Source organism: Dryas octopetala, chromosome 9 (genome assembly GCF_963921425.1).
Source record: "Dryas octopetala chromosome 9, drDryOcto1.1, whole genome shotgun sequence".
Taxonomy (NCBI): Eukaryota; Viridiplantae; Streptophyta; class Magnoliopsida; order Rosales; family Rosaceae; genus Dryas; species Dryas octopetala.
This window is the reverse complement of record NC_141374.1, coordinates 19,810,573-19,828,389: the sequence shown is the minus strand read 5'-3', so window position 1 is coordinate 19,828,389 and position 17,817 is coordinate 19,810,573. Positions and strand designations below refer to the sequence as shown.

General features: G+C 36.5%; 4 protein-coding genes across 4 annotated transcripts; 2 read left to right on the top strand and 2 right to left on the bottom strand.

The window, feature by feature from the left end:
- Positions 1-496: 496 nt before the first annotated feature.
- On the bottom strand, positions 497-1,823 carry LOC147275450 (uclacyanin 1-like). The gene is made up of 2 exons (XM_086228416.1): positions 1,640-1,823; positions 497-960 (listed from the first exon to the last, which is right to left on the bottom strand). Exons 1-2 carry the CDS (start codon positions 1,821-1,823, stop codon positions 497-499), a joined length of 648 nt encoding a protein of 215 aa, XP_086084542.1.
- Positions 1,824-4,859: 3,036 nt separating this feature from the next.
- On the top strand, positions 4,860-8,675 carry LOC147275449 (dehydrogenase/reductase SDR family member FEY-like). Its single transcript, XM_086256713.1, has 8 exons — positions 4,860-5,198; positions 5,427-5,547; positions 5,847-5,964; positions 6,363-6,499; positions 6,712-6,813; positions 7,268-7,360; positions 7,705-7,777; positions 7,923-8,675. The coding sequence occupies exons 1-8, from the start codon at positions 4,987-4,989 to the stop codon at positions 8,183-8,185; spliced, it is 1,119 nt and encodes a 372-aa protein (XP_086112839.1). The 5' UTR covers positions 4,860-4,986; the 3' UTR covers positions 8,186-8,675.
- A 967-nt stretch (positions 8,676-9,642) lies between these two features.
- LOC147275448 (Kinase interacting (KIP1-like) family protein) lies at positions 9,643-13,307 on the top strand. The gene is made up of 3 exons (XM_086228052.1): positions 9,643-9,844; positions 11,027-11,140; positions 12,159-13,307. The coding sequence occupies exons 2-3, from the start codon at positions 11,041-11,043 to the stop codon at positions 13,175-13,177; spliced, it is 1,119 nt and encodes a 372-aa protein (XP_086084178.1). The 5' UTR covers positions 9,643-9,844; positions 11,027-11,040; the 3' UTR covers positions 13,178-13,307.
- A 2,227-nt stretch (positions 13,308-15,534) lies between these two features.
- LOC147275447 (beta-amyrin 28-monooxygenase-like) lies at positions 15,535-17,399 on the bottom strand. Its single transcript, XM_086228045.1, has 3 exons — positions 16,379-17,399; positions 16,119-16,306; positions 15,535-16,038 (listed from the first exon to the last, which is right to left on the bottom strand). The coding sequence occupies exons 1-3, from the start codon at positions 17,397-17,399 to the stop codon at positions 15,733-15,735; spliced, it is 1,515 nt and encodes a 504-aa protein (XP_086084171.1). The 3' UTR covers positions 15,535-15,732.
- Between the last annotated feature and the right edge of the window lie 418 nt (positions 17,400-17,817).

Below are 17,817 nucleotides of genomic sequence, written 5' to 3'. Positions count from 1 at the left end.
TAGTATATAAAGTACTAAAGAAAAATTAGAATATTAGGCTGTTCGCTAGCTAGTAATTGAAATGAAAATGAATTGACAATTGTTGGTCACAGTTGAATTCATGCAGCGAGGTACACCAATGAGCTACCTGCAGGGAGTAGTTATTACATCATATAGGCAGCTGCTAGCTACTAGAAGCAAAAGTAGCTAGCTAGCTAGTAATACTGATATATCCAAGTAGTAGTAATAAGTCCTCTATGTATGTATACTGTATACTTGTACAGTAACAGTAGCAGTAGTAGTTTAACAGCTAGCTAGCTAGCTAGATAGAGATTAAATGTTTGGGAATTAATGCCAAACATTTAAAGCATGCAATTACAAGCAATTACATGGAAGCATGCATGCATATATGCGCGCACCAAGGATGGCAACTGTATATGTATTGGTGGCATGCATGCAGAAATTGGTGGCAGATGGAACCAGAAATTACGATGCTACGTACGTAGCTAGCTAGAGCTCAGGAAGTGAATTCGGAGGAAATTAAAGAAGAGAGGTGGAGCAGCAGCAGCACTGTCAGCTGCCACGTGGTTTGATCGGCAGAATTAGGACATGCTGGCGCTGCAGGGGGCGGAGAAGTAGTATTATTGGAAGGTAAGTCTGGTGTGTCTGGTATGTCAGCTGGAATGTCTGGTGTGTGGTGGTGGCTCTGAGGAGGCTGCCTTGTTGTATTGGGAGAAGGGCTGGGCGCAGGTGAAGGTGAAGGTGGGCTGGTAGGCAGTGATGGGAGGACTTGGACATGGAGCTTGAGGCCCATGGCACAGTGGCCGGGTCGCCCACACATGAAGTACCTGCTTCCTTCTTCCTCAAGTGGGATCACCGTCTCTCCGTCGTTGTACGTCTCTATTGGATTCACTGTGCGACACAACTCGTACTCCATTCTCCGAACCTCCACCACGTCGTGCACCGGCGTGTACGTGAATACTGCACCCCCACACCCACAGTGTACCACAAATTAATTAATTCATATATATGATATATCCGTATCATAAATTATATTATTCAATTCTATATATTAATTAATTCATGTACACTCAGTAATTCCGTTGACTTCCCTTGAACCGATTAATTTCAACAAATCCTTAACTAACTCACTCTTGGATCAAATCCGTAACGGTTTTGTTTTGCCCAAATATTACAATTTAGCCTTTGGCAATAATTATCAAGAAATTTCGAGAAATTAAAGAAAGAAGAAAAAAAAAAAAAAAAAAACGAAAAGCGAACTAAAATATATTCAAGAAGATATATAGTGGTGCATGTACACTGAGCCATATAGATAATGATGAATTGATCAATAATCATATATATGTTAACGTGGAAATTAATCTTTAGAAGAAGAAAGTTAAAGAAGTAAATGACTAAAATGCATGTGTTAATATTAGTTTTCCTTGATCAGTTTAATTTTCTAAGCAACCAAACAGAAGCTAGCTCGCTAGCCTTAAACCCGACCCTGAGCTATTGCTTTCAAAATCGCTCACTCGTGCATAAGGTAATCAATCAATGAAACAAATCGCTAAGATTAATAAAGATTGCATAGAAATTAAGAAATGAAGTGAGAGATGATCGCGCGATGAATTAAGGTGGGCATAGCTAGGTTCCGTACCGAGAGAGTCACCGACGTGGAAGGTGGCCTGAATAGCCCATGCTTGGAGGTTGGAGGAGAGATCCCAACCAGAAACTCCACCAACAGAGTGATTGGTCGCAGCCGAGACGCAACGGAACAAGATCGATGCGAATATCACCACCACGATCGCCTTTACTGCCCATCCTGGTCTCAATCCCTTCATTTTCCTTCGAATCGATCGATCAAAATCTAGCTAGGCCGGTCTAGTAGTACTCGATCGTACTTACTGTGTACTCCTCTAGTATACAAATCAGATTAAGCGCGCACCACATTAATTCACCGAATCAGCATTATGATCGATTAAGCTAGTTACATGCTATCAAAGATTATTGTGTGTATATACAAATTAAAGAAAAAGTCTCGATCGATCCGCGCAGCAGATATTGTACAACTTGAAATGGAGGAAAATTTTCCGTCACTTTCTCGGGAAAATTAATCAAAGAAAACAAGAAATAGAATAATATATTATATGTACTCGATCAATGCATTAAAAATATATATATGCATGCTTTAATTGTATAATTAACAAGAAAATGACAGAATTGAATGAAGAAACAAGATCGAAACTACGTACCAAAAGTTTCTCAGATGCGAAGCGGTTCATGATCCGTTGACGATGGTGGTGATGATGATGGATGATGAGAGTATATATCAGCGCGCAGAAGAGAAATTAAGCTATATAGAATGCGAAGCGATCAATTGGAGAGCGTAGTGGTATATGTACTCTCAAGTCACCCGTTTGCCACCTTTTCTAGAGAGAAAGATATATATAGAAAGAGAAAGATCGAGAGGCGGCGTTGTTTGTTACACCAGCATTTCTCGTGAGAATTCTGTTATAAGCACTGCACATGCCACATGCCTGTTACTTATATTTATGGCGCGTGCACAATTTAAGCACCCCAAATTTTTTTTATCAATCATCTTAAATTCTTAACCTCATAATTACTTAATTACCATTCCGTTCTTCAGAAAAGGAAAAAAAAAAAAAAAACAAACAAACAAACCATCATGATATAACATATAGAAAATTACAAATTTGGTTCACTTATTTTATATTTAGTTCAATTTTTGTTCACAATCTTTTTTAAGTTCAATTTTGCTCCACTTATTTTATATGTAGTTCAATTTTGATCCATGATTTTTTTAAAGTTATGATTTTAAATCATTTTGTTGTGTTTTTTCTTCAATTATAATTGAAGTATAAGTTATATTCATCATTTTTTAGTCATAGAAACCAATTTGGAGTATTAGAATAAAAGATAATTGAAATTTGGTGAAGTTTGAAAAATATGAAATTTTTTTTAAAAAAAATTGGTAGTTTCGGGTACTCTATTTTGAGATCAATTATTTTGAGTTTTAGAACTCCGATTTGAATGATCTTTATATGGTCGTAAAAAGGAGACGCATAACTTTAAAACAAGTATATGTTTATTGAATTTGGCTGAGATTTGATAGGGTAAAATGCGGGACAAATTTGAGATAACAAATCTGGATCGTTATTGAATAAGTGAAACAATTAGTAGACTAAAACTGAACTTAAAAAAGATCGTGGACTAAAATTGAACTAGCTATAAAATAAGTAGACTAAATCTATAATTATCTCATATGTATAAACACGAATACTGGACTCAATACATTTCTTTCACTAGATGAATGATGTGTTAATGTACACCAATATTTTGTTTGTTAAAAGTAAACAAATTTCAAGTTTACCTAAATGAAACAAATTTGGTGGGCCGTGCGCTGCCTAATTATAAAGTGTAGAAATAATGCTACAATGATCATTTTATCCACCAAATTTTATTACTAAAAAAATATAAAAGTAGTTAGTTTTCATTTATTCCAATTTTGACAAACTTTCGACTTCATTTATTTCAAATAAGTAAAATAGTGATAGCATGTATAATGATCAACAACACAACATTTAGTAAACAAACTTTTAATGAACAATTTCGGTGAGCCTAATAATACTATTAATTGAAGTAGTAATAGAGGCACCAACGTGCATACAATTATCCAAACTTCTTAAATCCTAATTGATTTGAGAATATTTTATTTATTTGATCACAATTAAATCTATTATAAAAATATTTATTTATTTATAATAACAGTAGTGCTAGATATACCACATTTTTATACCATAATTTCATACCACCTTATGTGGCAACTTACATGGCATTCATACATTGGATACTAAAAAATAAAAATAAAAACTCAAAAAGAAAAAGAAAAACTTTGTCCAATAAAGTAATGACACGTGAGATGGTATAAGAATGTGGTATAAGAAATGTGGTAAGAATAGCATTATTCTTATAATAAATACTAAACAACCATTTCTTATGTGTCACTTTCGTTGATAAATTAAAACTTGAGATAATAGTTAGTGTCTTTAGTAATATTATTAAATTATCGATCACTGAATTTTGATCCAAAAAATTTGTAATTCTCAGTTACTTTCTCTCTTATATTTAGTAGGTCTAGTTCTTTTTTTTTCGTTAAAATGGAAGCTACACAGCTAAACAACACAAAAACTAACCAGGAATAGACCTGGGTCTAGCAAGACCTAACCTATCATCGATCTCAGAGATTTACAATATCAGAAGGAAGAGAATTAAAAACATAGATGCCCGGCCAGATTGCACAGTAGATGCCCGGCCAGATTGCACAGATGGCCCAAGCTAGCCAGCCCATCAGCTAATAAGTAGATATTATATTTTTTTTTTGGTAGACATTATATTATATTATCTTGCTAAACTGATCATGTGGATCTTATAATTAAATTTAATTGGGCAAATTAGAAAAAAATGTCATATATAAGATTTGATACATTAATACATATTGTATATGACGTGTATATGACGTGTATATGACGTGTATATGATGTGTTTAATATATGTTTGATGTATTAATAACTTAAATTTTAAAAAGAAAAAGTTATATTACATTTCTTAAACCGTAGGTTGAGCTTAACCTGAGTAAACCGGGTGGGTAATTTGAGCTCAACCCGAATTGAGAAAATGATCTACTGATTCGATTTGAATTGAGCTGGGCTTGACATCCCATCGAATCTTCTGTACTCAGCAATGACAAAACTTAAAAGTTATTTAACACTCGAAAGTCGAGATTCCAGAATAATAAAGTTTATTACTTTTCGAGTTTTCGGTATGAAGTTTATTTTAACACAGTGACAGTAGTGAAATTTATTTGAAGTCGTCACAAAAGTAATTTAAATGGTCGGCGGCCAAAGAACGAAGAATCCAATCTGACTTGCCACTCGCAGTAGCAGTAGCAGTAGTAGACTCGCCACACAGCCACACGCATCAGAAATGCCGACGACGTCGTCTGATTCGAATAAGAAGAAGAAGGAGGGATTGGGATGGATAGAGTGGCTGAGAGGTTGGTTGTATTTGGTGTACGAGATGCTCTTCCAGAGAATCGGGGCCAGCCACTTGCAAAACCCCATGCCTTTGCCTCCCGTCAACGACCTCACCTGCATTGTCACTGGATCCACCAGCGGTATCGGCCGCGAAATTGCCAGGTTCTCCTTTTTTTGTTTCTTCTAGGAAGATTATCTTTTCGAATGAAATTGCAACTTCTGTTTGGTTCCTGAGAAAACGATACGAATGAAATTTGGCGAGTCCTTTTGGAAATCGTACTCTAGGGCTTGGAGCATTTTTGCATAATTAATTTTGAATTAGATTTTAATTTTGAATTAGATTGCTTAAACATGAAACGGATGGGGCTCTGGTGGTTATCTATTGAACAGGCAGTTGGCGGAGTCCGGGGCGCATGTTGTAATGGCAGTGAGGAATACGAAAGCAGCTAATGATTTGATCCACAAGTGGCAGAATGAATGGTCTGGAATGGGCCTTCCTCTCAATATTGAGGTAACTTCAACTCAATGTGTTGTTGCATCACTTAATCACTCATCAGAGTCTGCTTACCATATAAGTTTGAAGGCTACTTTTTGACCAACTCTAGGCATATAAGTTATAGGACAATTGCAGTTTTTGAGTAGTGAGACCTTATTCGTTGTTTTTTCCTACTTCAACTTGTCTGCATCTGTAGTACAACATAGAATCATCAATCTTTGTATGATGCGAATCCCTTCAACTCTCTTCTTTCTTGGCCAAAGTGTAACTTTTCACATGCAGGATGTCTTGACATAATATTGTGAATTTTACAGGTAACGGAACTTGATCTGCTCTCCTTGGATTCGGTCGTGAGATTTGCCCAAGCGTGGAATGCGCGTTTAGGACCTCTCCATGTTCTTATCAATAATGCTGGGATATTTTCAATTGGAGGTTGGTCTTTCTGACATATTTACTTAATTCAAAGCTTCATCCCTTAAGATGTTTCCCTATCTAAACACTAGGTTTGTTGTAATCATAGTATTAATATCAATAACATCCTCAATATTTTTCCGATATTTCTCTTTCTGGCAGGCATCAATATTAGATACTGTAATAGTAAATAGAGTAATTTACACCAGCCTCCACTAAGTTTGAGTGAATGTTTCCAAGAGAAAATTTTTCTGTTTTCCTGCTGATTCATCTAGTAAATCATTTTTCTTTTCTTTTCTTTTCCAATCTATGGCAGTCTTTCAAGTTACATGAGTGAAATGTGTCTACATTTTATACTTGTATTTCTATCAGAATCTGATTTGTTATTTACTCTTATGCTCTGGCTTTGGTGTGTTCAGAGCCACAAAAGTTTTCAAAAGATGGGTATGAAGAACACTTGCAAGTAAATCATCTTGCTCCAGCACTGCTATCAGTATTGCTATTGCCATCCCTTATTAGAGGATCTCCAAGTCGAATTATTAACTTGAATTCCGTTGTAAGTTTCATGATCTTCATGCATAGAATCATACATGCACATTCTTATGCTTCTATAGGTATATATGATATATATGCATAACACACACTGACACACACACACACTTGGATAGGTCCTCTATGACAGATATGTCCATGTCACATTTTTTATACCCTTACTTTACAGTTATGTTGTCATGTAAATCTGAGAGTGCTCTGTCCTCCTTTATGCAGATGCATTATGTTGGCTTTGTTGACACAGAAGACATGAACGTTGTTTCTGGCAAAAGAAAATATACAAGCTTAGTGGGTTACTCAAGCAGCAAGCTGGCACAGGTGCTATTATAAGCCTTTATTGACTGCGATTACTTCCAAATCTTATGGAAAAAAAAAAATCTTGTGTTCCTATCTAGGTTTGTTGTACTGAATTCAGGTCCTTTTGATCTGTAAAAATTTAACTACTCTGCGTTATATATATATTTGAAGTACAATGTGTGTGCCTGTATGTAGATCTTATTCATTAGTTGATGCTTTTCATTGTGCAAGTGCTTGATGATTGGGTGCTATAACTATAATATCTGTTTGTCATTTTTGCTTACTCATTTTTCCTTTTGCTGTTTCAACATCTGCTCTGATCTCTCATCTTTATTTGTTGTAACAACTAACCATCCACTACCCAAGGCTGCACACTTGCGCTTGCACATAATGAAATTTGAATTTAATACTGTGATTGTCTATTTTCTGAAGCTGTAAACAGGAAACTTATAGCCTGGTTGTCTTTGGGTTGCAGATTATGTTTAGTAGTGTGCTACATAAACGGCTGCCAGCTGAATCTGGCATTACTGTAGTATGTGTTTCACCTGGAATTGTCCTGACAAATGTTGTGAGTATCTTGATGCAATCCTCTACCCCCCTCCTCTGCCCTCTTTTTATATCGAAGAATGATGTACCTTCTAGATTTCTATATAATCGTTCAGATCGACTGTCTAGTAATATAACACTCTAGAAGGATGTACCTTTCTTGATTTTATTTCCAAATCCTCTATATATGTACACAACTTTAATGGATTTTATGTATCATGACGTGTTTCCTTGAAACTGAGTCCAACAGTGTTAAAAGGTCAAATGATTTACGCGCTCTTCTGTTTACAACCTTTTGTAATTTTGATTTGATGCTGAAGTTATATCAGTTTTATCTCTTACTGTTTGATCTTTAATGAATTGTAGGCAAGAGATCTTCCCAAAATTGTTCAAGCTGGTTATCATCTAATACCCTATTTTATCTTTAGTGCTCAAGAAGGTGTGTCTTCTTGCTATTACATTTCATTTATGATAGTACCTTAATATAGAGATTAATAGATATAAGTTAATGAAGATAACCAGAAGCAGGGTTTGTTTAGTCCTTGATGAATTACTATCATCACATTTTTTTTTTATGTAATCAGGTTCCAGGAGTGCTCTCTTTGCAGCCACTGATCCTCAGATTCCTGAGTACTGTGAATTGTTGAAAACTGATGACTGGCCTGTTTGTGCTTTCATTTCTCAAGATTGCCGTCCAACAAATCCTTCTGAAGAAGCTCATAATGTTGAAACTTCTCACAAAGTGTGGGAGAAGACATTCGAGATGATTGGCCTTCCATCTGATGCTGTGGAGAGGCTTATAGAAGGGGAAGAAGTTTCATGCAGATATGGAGCTGATAGGGGGTAGCCTTATTTTGTGATACCAAAAAGTCTGCCAAATGCTGAACCTAGATAATGTCCCAAGGATGTTTTCATAGTTGAATGCAGAGTTTGGTGACTACATTTTGAAATGGAAGGGAGACTGGAGTGCCACAATCATTTTGGTAAGCATTTGAAGAGATGGTTCTGCCTTGTACACCATTTTTATTATTAGATTTTCTTTTTGTGGGTGTAGACACAGGAAACGATTATAAACATTTGATCCTCCTATTTGCTTCATTCACCCTTCTCACTGGAGGAATTCTTTCTGTAACCTAATGTTTTTCATAGACCAATTTATCAAATTAGACAAGTGTAGGAGCACAAGGATTGATTGGTCTTATATGAATGACTAATGTCTAATAGTTCTTAAGACCTACGATGCTGTTGACTTTATGAATGTTCATGCCGTACGTGGCCATGGCTTCTAAAATGCATCTATCTGCAAGCTGAGCAAGCGCAGCTTTTCTTTTCAATCTACATGTTCAGGAACCTTTGTTTGTGTATTCATTGTTTATCTGCAATGAGCTTGTTTTCTAGTTTGAACATCCGTTTTCTGGTAAGACTTTCGTTACATTAGTTAGCGGGTATCTTTTGCTTTTGATTCCTTGTTAATATAGTTGTTATGTTTTATATGATTCTTTGTTTGAGTTGTGTTGCGAGGCAGTGTGAGTACTCCAAACTTTTTATCAAAAGCACAGATTGAATTAGATTCGACTTGCATGGCTTCTCTCTTACCATCACACACAAATATTTTGTGAGGGGGATTGGGGGACAGGGGAGTATGTTGACTGGTCGGACAGAATTTGGTGCTCCATTTGCATTTATAGGCCAAGATTTGGCCCCAAAATTGAAAAACTTTCTTTGATCATTTAATTCGAGTGATGTTAACTTATATGCACATCCATTTTTTTCTCTTTACACTATCCAATCTGTGAAATTACCATTATCACTCAATATCGAAAGACAATAAAATATATGAGAAATATCAATGTATAAAATAAGAAAATGAGAAGAATAATTAGATGGAGATATGTGGTTTTGGGATGGATTTAAATTTTTTTCATTTTTTCATTTTTAAAGTTGAATGATGGCACACGTGCGAGGTGTTGATAGAAAAATTCATATAAAAATGTGAATGGTTTTGAGATGGATGACTGGTGTATGTTGTATACGCATGGCGAGTGTACGATCTAGTACTGTATAGATTGATTGATGTTTCAAAGTTGAAAGCAGGAAAAGAGGATTTGAAAATAAAATTTGAAAGGAGGAAGGCAGGTGAGGAAACACGTGTCAGTCTGTGAGTTGTGAAAGTCAAATAAAGGCAAAAATACAGTCGTTTCGGATTTTGAGTGAGATTTGATTTCTTTTACATATACACTCAACTGGTAGCGAGCAGATGTTGCTGCTGCATACAGTGGACCATTTACCTTTGCTTCTCACAGATTCAGAGTCAGAGTGCTACACTGCTACTACATATATACCGATACACGTTACTCTTCGTTCATTTTCATTCCGTTATATAAATATTTAAAGAGAAGATATCGAACGTCCCTCACCTCACTTGACGCATTTTGCCCGTTAATCCATCTGCTCCGCCAGGCCCTGCACCGTTAATTTCACAGCAGTCTTCTCTCGTCCGTCTTTGGTGACTCTCTCTCTCTCTCTCTCTCTGTTTCTTGTTTGTCTCCGGCATTTTTGAATATTAATCTTTTTCTTAATCTCTGTGTGTGTTTTATATTTTATTACAAGACGTACTAGCTTTGTTATATTATATGTAACGTCTGTCTATTAGATAGTGATACTGGACTAGCTTGGCAGGCCATGTATATCGATCCGTATATCCTCCTCTAGGCTCTAAACAAACCTTTTTTTCATTTGGCCTAGCTCGTGGCTGAGGCTCACAAACTTATGCTTACCCATTTTTATGTTGATTCATATATGTGCTTCATACAAAGATGAATCATGTGATCATTTCCATGGGCGGAGCAACAAAAAGAAAAAAGAAACGATTGAATTGGATAGTTAGTATAATCTCACAAGTATCAGGAATAACAAATTCTACTCATTCAAAATATATTATACTTCCCGTTTACTCATCAACTTAATGTCCTCTACATTCTGGCTGGGCGCGCAGATTAACAATTGGAGTTGGGCTAATGGGCTATGGAGATGGAGAAGGAATTATATATATTCTTTTATTTGTTTGGAATTTCCAAATGGGTATATAGTTTTGTTTTTCTTATATTAAATTGGTATTTAGTTGGTTAATCTGTTTTTATTGTGAGGAAGAATAGGAAAAGTCAAAGAAATGAGTCAATTATGAAGAACGAAACCATGGGGAACAGAGCTATGACTGGTGTTGTTCTGATTGACGAATGACGAAACGTATGAATAGTTGGTTTGATATGAAATGAAATGGTGTTTTTTTTTATTTATGAATTTTTTCTCGAGATCCGCGCAATAATATTGTCTTCTTCTTCTACAACAAGGCAAAGGTACCTGTGACTCTGTGGAGGTGCTTCTATTCTAAGAACAGAATTCAGAAGAATTAAATAAATGTACTGTCTCGTTTTAAATGCGTTTCAGAAACAACTCCTCTCTCTTTGTGAGAGGACAGAAGAATGAATTAGAAGCATTATTGATTAGACAATTGCATTGGCCCCTGTTTCCCTGTCTTGTATATCTATCTTTTAATACAACTAATACAATACACGTCTTTATTTTAACTTCTGTGCTTTTCTTTTGTTTTTTCTCGATCTTTTGAATTTTGAAAGCACATTTGGTTTTTATTAACATGGTGGTGGCTTCCAAACTTTAAATATATCAGCTGAAGCTGCTTCAATGGAGTCAGCTCCAAGTCCAATTAGTCCAAGAAGGAGCTTAAACAGCAGCACCAATAACATCGTCACCAAACCCACTTGGCTTCTGTCCATCCTTGCTGGTACGAAAACGAACCCTTTCACTCCTATTAACAAGTTAGCATAACCTACTTTACCTTTTACCTTTGGTACATGCATATATGGTTCGTTTTGGCTCTCTGTTCCATTTTATTTCCTGCTTCCACATGTGAATATGTGATGATGTGACTACGTTTCAGTTTAGACTGTTTGAATTTGAAATTCTTGCCTTGCCTTGTACCAGTATATAATTGATTTTGTTGATATTCGAGACGACGACCTTTCTGTCCAAGCGTTGCTATCAATGCACATTCCTCTAGACTCTTTTTTATACGCAGTCTTCATTGTATTGTCATTTGAAAAGTCACGTGCAGTAAAGTTTTATCTTTCAGCTCATACATACTGAATTACTGATGTGAAATTTACTTGTTCATGGTAGACATTACGTAAAAGCTAATGAAAATAAACATTCATATATATGCTTGGTGCAAATTCTTTTTCTTGGAAAAGTTTGATTTGCTTCAAACCTTCAAGGAATCTTGATAGGGATGAGAGTGACATGTCCCTCTCAAGTGAAGGGCGTAAAATCAAATGGGCTCCTTTTCATTTTGATGTTTTCTGGTTTAAATAGACAGGACGAGGTAGTATATAATATATAATTATATGGTCGATCTACTTACTAAATATCAAGGCCTCAAGGCCCATGAGGCCATGACCCACTGACCCTGACCTTACATAAAACTCCACAAGTCGGTACGTAGCCACACTGCTCATCTGTGCCACGGCCGCTTTTACCTTTAATCTCAAATTCAAAATTTTACTCTAGTCTCTATCTATCTTCCCTCGTTAATCTCACAATTTGTTTGTTTTCTTTGATCTACATTCTACATTTGGGCCAGCCAGGTCATCAGAAACATTTTTCTTTTGTTGAAAATATGGGGGGGTTAGATTTAAATGTGATATATGTTTAAGAGGAGCAATGCTAATTAAATATGATCGAGCTGAGGACGGGCTGCATTAATTGTAATTCAAACATTGGATGTGTTACTTGTTATGTGACAGATGTGGAAGAAAGGATGAAGATGTTAGCATTGAACACATCTCAAGATCAAGACAATGGCGGGGACACCTTTGCAGAGCGTGCGGAAGCTTACTACAAAAGACGCCCTCAGCTGCTCTCCCTACTTCAAGACTTGTACAATGCCTACCTCACCTTATCTGACCGTTACATTCAAACAATTGCCAAAACTCACCATCACCCTGCACACTCTTCTGATCAAATGTCAACCATCTATAATAATGAATACTATTACTATGACCAACAAGAAGATGGTGAGACTAGCCAGATTGATTCGGACATTGAGAGCTCCCTCTCGTATCAGCTACCTCCATCAGTAGTACTTCCTAATAATAATACTCGGGAGAAGGATGATACCATGTTGTCGAATTTTGATGCCATTGTTACCGAGATTGTGATGAAGAATGTGGAATACGATCTCTTACTTCATGAGGCCAATGCTACGGAGAGGCGACACAATGAGTCCTCAAGGAAGATAGAGTTGCAGAAGAGCTTGCTTGAGGTGTTGGAGTCTGAAAGGCTCATATTACTACATGAGAATGCCAAGTTGGGGTACAAAGTGGGTGCATTGATGGAAGAGAACAAAGCCCTTGTGTCGGAGTCTCTGTTCATGAGGAGGAAGGCTGGTGAGTTGGGTAGGTGTTTGCTGAAGATGAGGGAGGATCACAGGGTGTGCATGCTTAGCCGGAAAATTGAGGACCTGCAGGGACAGATTTATGGGTTGGAGAAGAGGAACAAGGAGTACTATGAGCAACTTGTGAAGAGAGATCAACAAGAAGATGAGGAAAGCAGCATGGACAAGAAAAGGAATGGTAATCAGGTGGATTTGGTGGTTTGCTTTCAGATGGGGAAGATTAATCAAAGGTTGAAGAGAAGTGGTGGTATTAGTAATGATGGGAATGGGAAGAGTATTAATGGCTCTGGGAAGAAGGGTTCTAGTTGGTGGGGAAGGGTCAAGAACCTGGACTTGTTTCTATGTGGACGTAATTCAAGTTCTACTTGATTTGATGGTGTCCGTTTGCTGCCTGTGCAAACTTGCACTGCCTAAAATTAGAGAACAATATGTTATGAATGATCACTCGATCTCTATATATATCTTTTATATATCTTTGCATTGGGTAGAACCAATCAACCCGTGGTGATTGTATTGCCTTTAAATCTCTGTTAAGACAATGTGGAATATAACAAGTAGCTAGTTACTAGTACATAACTTTCATTTTTATTTGTTTCATCATCATTGTTATTGGGCTATTGTACAGAAGGAGGAGGACATGAGCAGCTTATAATGTGTAGAGTAGAAGATGAGTAAAAAGAACTAATAGATACTGATTCGTACAAGGACCACCATCTTTATCAGGTAACATCAGAGTATTGTTATCTCCCTATCCATCCTAGGACATAATTAATGCTAACTAGGCTCGTGAACAAATTAAAGAAAAAGGTTTTTGACCATCTTAATTTATTTATTAATAATTCTACTTACGATCGAATGATATTACGTTTGACGACTTATTGAAAGCATCCAATAGCCATGAAGTTGCACGAGTTGTAGTGCATATATACATATAATTGAATCGAGACAAGCTCTTAATTTCCTCGTCAGCAATCCGCTGAGACAAGCTCTCCTCCTATTTCTGCACTGCTTTCGGACGATGGCTATTATAGTATTATGCCTCTTCCTGCTTTTTTTTGACTTGTTCGACTCATCTTCCGGCTTAAACTAGCCAATTAAGACTCCTATTCCTAGTTGTGTTTTTTATAGTTAAAGTTTAGTTCTCCTACTTCGGCAGGTACGTTAATAATTTTATAGAAATTAACATTAGATGATCAACTAGTTAGTTGGTTAGATTAAATAATCACTTAAACATAATTTAATTTGACTTGTTCGACTCATCTTCCGGCTCAACTTCTCCTACTTCGGCAGATACGTTAATAATTTTATAGAAATTAACATTAGATCAACTAGCTAGTTAGTTGGTTAGATTAAATAATCACTTAAACATAATTTAATTTGACTTGTTCGACTCATCTTCCGGCTCAAACTAGCCAATTAAGACTCCTATTCCTAGTTGTGTTTTTTATAGTTAAAGTTTAGTTCTCCTACTTCGGCAGGTACGTTAATAATTTTATAGAAATTAACATTAGATCAACTAGTTAGTTGGTTAGATTAAATAATCACTTAAACATAATTTAATTTGACTTGTTCGACTCATCTTCCTGCTCAAACTAGCCAATTAAGACTCCTATTCCTAGTTGTGTTTTTTATAGTTAAAGTTTAGTTCTCCTACTTCGGCAGGTACGTTAATAATTTTATAGAAATTAACATTAGATGATCAACTAGTTAGTTGGTTAGATTAAATAATCACTTAAACATAATTTAATTAGTTTGTAGTACATTATTTAGAAGATTAATTAGTTATTGATCAATGATTAGCTCACCTTATAAGTGTTGTTACAGCCTCATCAATTGTTAGTATATAAGTTGTGTTGGTGTTAATGTTATTGTACCGTGTAGCTAGAGTGATTCGTAGACCTAACGTACGATGATAAAGTCAATCGTCAAATATAATATTTTAATCAATTTGATGGACATATGTCACATATATAATAAATATTTGTCATTAAATATTGTTACTGTCCTCTAGTTACGCGGCTTACGCCATCGATCAGAACATGCATGCTTAAATATTAATATATTACCCGAATCAAATTAAGGGAAAGAAGTGTGCAAATGATCAAAGTGGTGGGATATTTCAATTTAAGATATATTCAATTTTTTTCCAATGTAACAATAAAACAAATGGATCGTGGATCTCGAGATGAAGAGAGAAGCTTAAGAGATGAAAGGGAGTTAATTAATAAAGAAGGATATATAATTGACATGGTGATGATCATTTATCGATAATTTTAATTAGAAATCAAAAGACAACTTATTAATATTAAGAATGATTGATTGATGTTAAACCCAGCACCAGCTAGTCTTTAATCATGTTGTTAATTCAATGGCGACCAAAGTGGCGGGCGATTGGATGGAGGACTTGACGGCGATGTTTGGAGGAGTGAGAGCGGTGATGGTCTCCACCCAAAGGGTTGCATTTAATTAATTTGGACTTACCACACACAGGCGCGCTGTTATTGGGATATCACAGCTTTACCACTTACTCCTCGCAATAAAACTTCAATATATATACAAGTTCCACCTAATGAAAATTACAATACAAAATTCGGAATCAAAATTCAAACATTGTTTTTTGGTCATATAGAAAAATAACTCATGGTTTCTGGCAATCTTTATTTACTAATTAACTAGTAATGATATTACACATTAATTCAAAGCATCCACAATACAAATCACTCACTTTATAACTAAGGGGAGTTTTTTTATTCATTCAAATGTGAGTTCAATTGAACCACATTTATTTTTGGCAAACAAAATATTACACAAACGGCAAACCTGACTTGGTCTTAATTAGTAACGCGCGTTTCACTAATTATAGAAACTTGATTGCAACAATTGAGCCTATGAAATTCAAAATAGACCGAAATTAAAATTTGTCCTCAAACGTTGTGATGATGAGGATAAAGGCGAATTGGAAGGCCTTTGGTAGGAAGAAGAACAGGATCCATTACCATTTTCTCATCAGGAAAAACCTTGTCCCACTTGTATCTAGTGACCACGTTATGCATGAATACCAATATTTCGAATCGAGCATATTCGTTGCCCGGACACATTCTCGGTCCTCCTCCGAAAGGAACATATGAATAAGGAGCTGGTCCTGCTCCTTCAAACCTCGACGGCTCAAATTTTTCAGGATCTGGGAAGTATTCTGGGTTTTTATGCGTTGCAAACGCATTCCAGTGCAACTGCATTATAAATATATGTCAATTAATCATATAGATTAACTGATTCATTAATTAATGTTTAATATGCATGACATACGTACCTTCATTCCCTTTGGAATTAGATAACCTTCGTAGACGAAGTCGGTAATGGCCTCTCTGAAAGTTCCTATAACTGGTGGCAACAACCTCATCACTTCACAGGCCACGCTCCATGAATACTTCATCTTTTGTACGTCCCCCCAGTTGAGCAACTCTCCAGCTGCCTTTGAATTTGCAATCTCCAGTTGCTCTGCACTTACGTACGTTTTCATTAGTTGCAGAAAAGATTTGATCAAATAAAAGCAATAAATAAATTAATTACCTTTGAGGACGGCATCATAAACTTGAGGAAGCTCTGATAGATACATGACAATGGAAAGCAAGGCAGTGCTTATACTGTCAAAGGCACCAAATATTACGACAGACAGCTTGTTGGCAATGTCTGAGTCCTTCATCTGCTGGCCATCTGTGTACGTGTCCATGAGCAAGCTAGACATTATATCACCTTGTTCAATTTCATGATCCTTATAATTATGATTGATGAGATGATCATGTAATTGTATCCTCCTCTGCGCAACCATATTCTGAATCTCTTTGGTGATTTGCTGCGATGCTTTAATGGCTCGGTTAAATCTGGTGCCTGGCACATCTATTGGCAACGAAATGAAGCCTGAAGATACTTGGCGAATAGGGTCCTCCAGTTTGGCAACCTCGTTTGGATCCTTGATGTTTAAAAAAAGTCTGCATGCCAATGTCAAAGTGAAATGCTTGGACAGTGGGAGAAGTGTGACTTGATCTTTATGATCCCAAAACGTATCCAAATGGTGTTTGGTGACCTCATCCATGATCCCAATATACTTGCGGAGAGCATGGGGCTTGAGATGTGGAGTCAGAAGTTTGAGCAAATGATGGTTATTTTCGGTGGTGCTTGTTTTATGATCATCAGAGGCGCTGTAGGGGAAGATCTTTGCCATGCTGGCAGGCCACCAAGTCTTCACAAGTTTGTTCTCATTCGAAAACAGGAACTTGTTTCCAGCAGCACTGCAAAGCACTGCCATATCTTCACCTACCAAGGATGTCTTGAACACCTTAAGCTTGGAGGAGGAGGAGGAGTACTTGTCCCTCCTGTCGGTTATGAACTTTTCTGGGACACCATTTTTGGCTGTGCGTAGATACTCCAGGGTTTCGCCAATCATTGGCCAACCTCTGCTTCCTGGTAGGAGTTGATATTGTTTGCTTCCATGCCTTGGCCTAGGATTAACATAATTAACAATAGTGTTCAACACAAGAAAAATATAGGAGACAGTAACAAAGAGAACAAGAGAAAGGATGAACAACTCCATATATATGATATATGCTTGCTCTACTACTGGATGGATCAATATGTTGGTCGACCCTCTTGTGTTGTGGCCTATTTTATAAGTTCAATTCTCCAAGCTAGCCAAGGCAAAAATAATAAATATAGTAGACAGAAATTACAAACACAACCACAGAAAGGATGATGAGGAGGATGAGGGGAGAATTTCTAGGGTGATTTCATGGCCACCCATGGCCGGACAGAGAAGAACCAAGAGAGAGCAGAAAGGGAAAATAGTGCAGATCAAATTGAGTTCGTGAGGGAGAGCCGGAGAGGTGAGCTGCAGACTTGCAGGGAGCTTGAGAGAGAGTGGGAAAGTGAGAAATGAAAGAAAGATGAGATATAAGAAATGAAAAGTAGATTTCGAATTGATTGCATGAATGATTAATGAAAGAGATGAGTGG

Excerpts from the sequence above, each read along its gene's own strand:
- LOC147275450 (XM_086228416.1), bottom strand. The coding sequence starts at position 1,823 with ATGAAGGGATTGAGACCAGGATGGGCAGTAAAGGCGATCGTGGTGGTG. Across the intron at positions 961-1,639 it reads CCACGTCGGTGACTCTCTCG|TATTCACGTACACGCCGGTG; the intron begins GTACGGAACCTA and ends GTGGGGGTGCAG.
- LOC147275449 (XM_086256713.1), top strand. The coding sequence starts at position 4,987 with ATGCCGACGACGTCGTCTGATTCGAATAAGAAGAAGAAGGAGGGATTG. Across the intron at positions 5,548-5,846 it reads GCCTTCCTCTCAATATTGAG|GTAACGGAACTTGATCTGCT; the intron begins GTAACTTCAACT and ends TGAATTTTACAG. Across the intron at positions 7,361-7,704 it reads GAATTGTCCTGACAAATGTT|GCAAGAGATCTTCCCAAAAT; the intron begins GTGAGTATCTTG and ends AATGAATTGTAG.
- LOC147275448 (XM_086228052.1), top strand. The coding sequence starts at position 11,041 with ATGGAGTCAGCTCCAAGTCCAATTAGTCCAAGAAGGAGCTTAAACAGC. Across the intron at positions 11,141-12,158 it reads GCTTCTGTCCATCCTTGCTG|ATGTGGAAGAAAGGATGAAG; the intron begins GTACGAAAACGA and ends GTTATGTGACAG.
- LOC147275447 (XM_086228045.1), bottom strand. The coding sequence starts at position 17,399 with ATGGAGTTGTTCATCCTTTCTCTTGTTCTCTTTGTTACTGTCTCCTAT. Across the intron at positions 16,307-16,378 it reads TTATGATGCCGTCCTCAAAG|AGCAACTGGAGATTGCAAAT; the intron begins GTAATTAATTTA and ends ACGTAAGTGCAG. Across the intron at positions 16,039-16,118 it reads TAATTCCAAAGGGAATGAAG|TTGCACTGGAATGCGTTTGC; the intron begins GTACGTATGTCA and ends TTTATAATGCAG.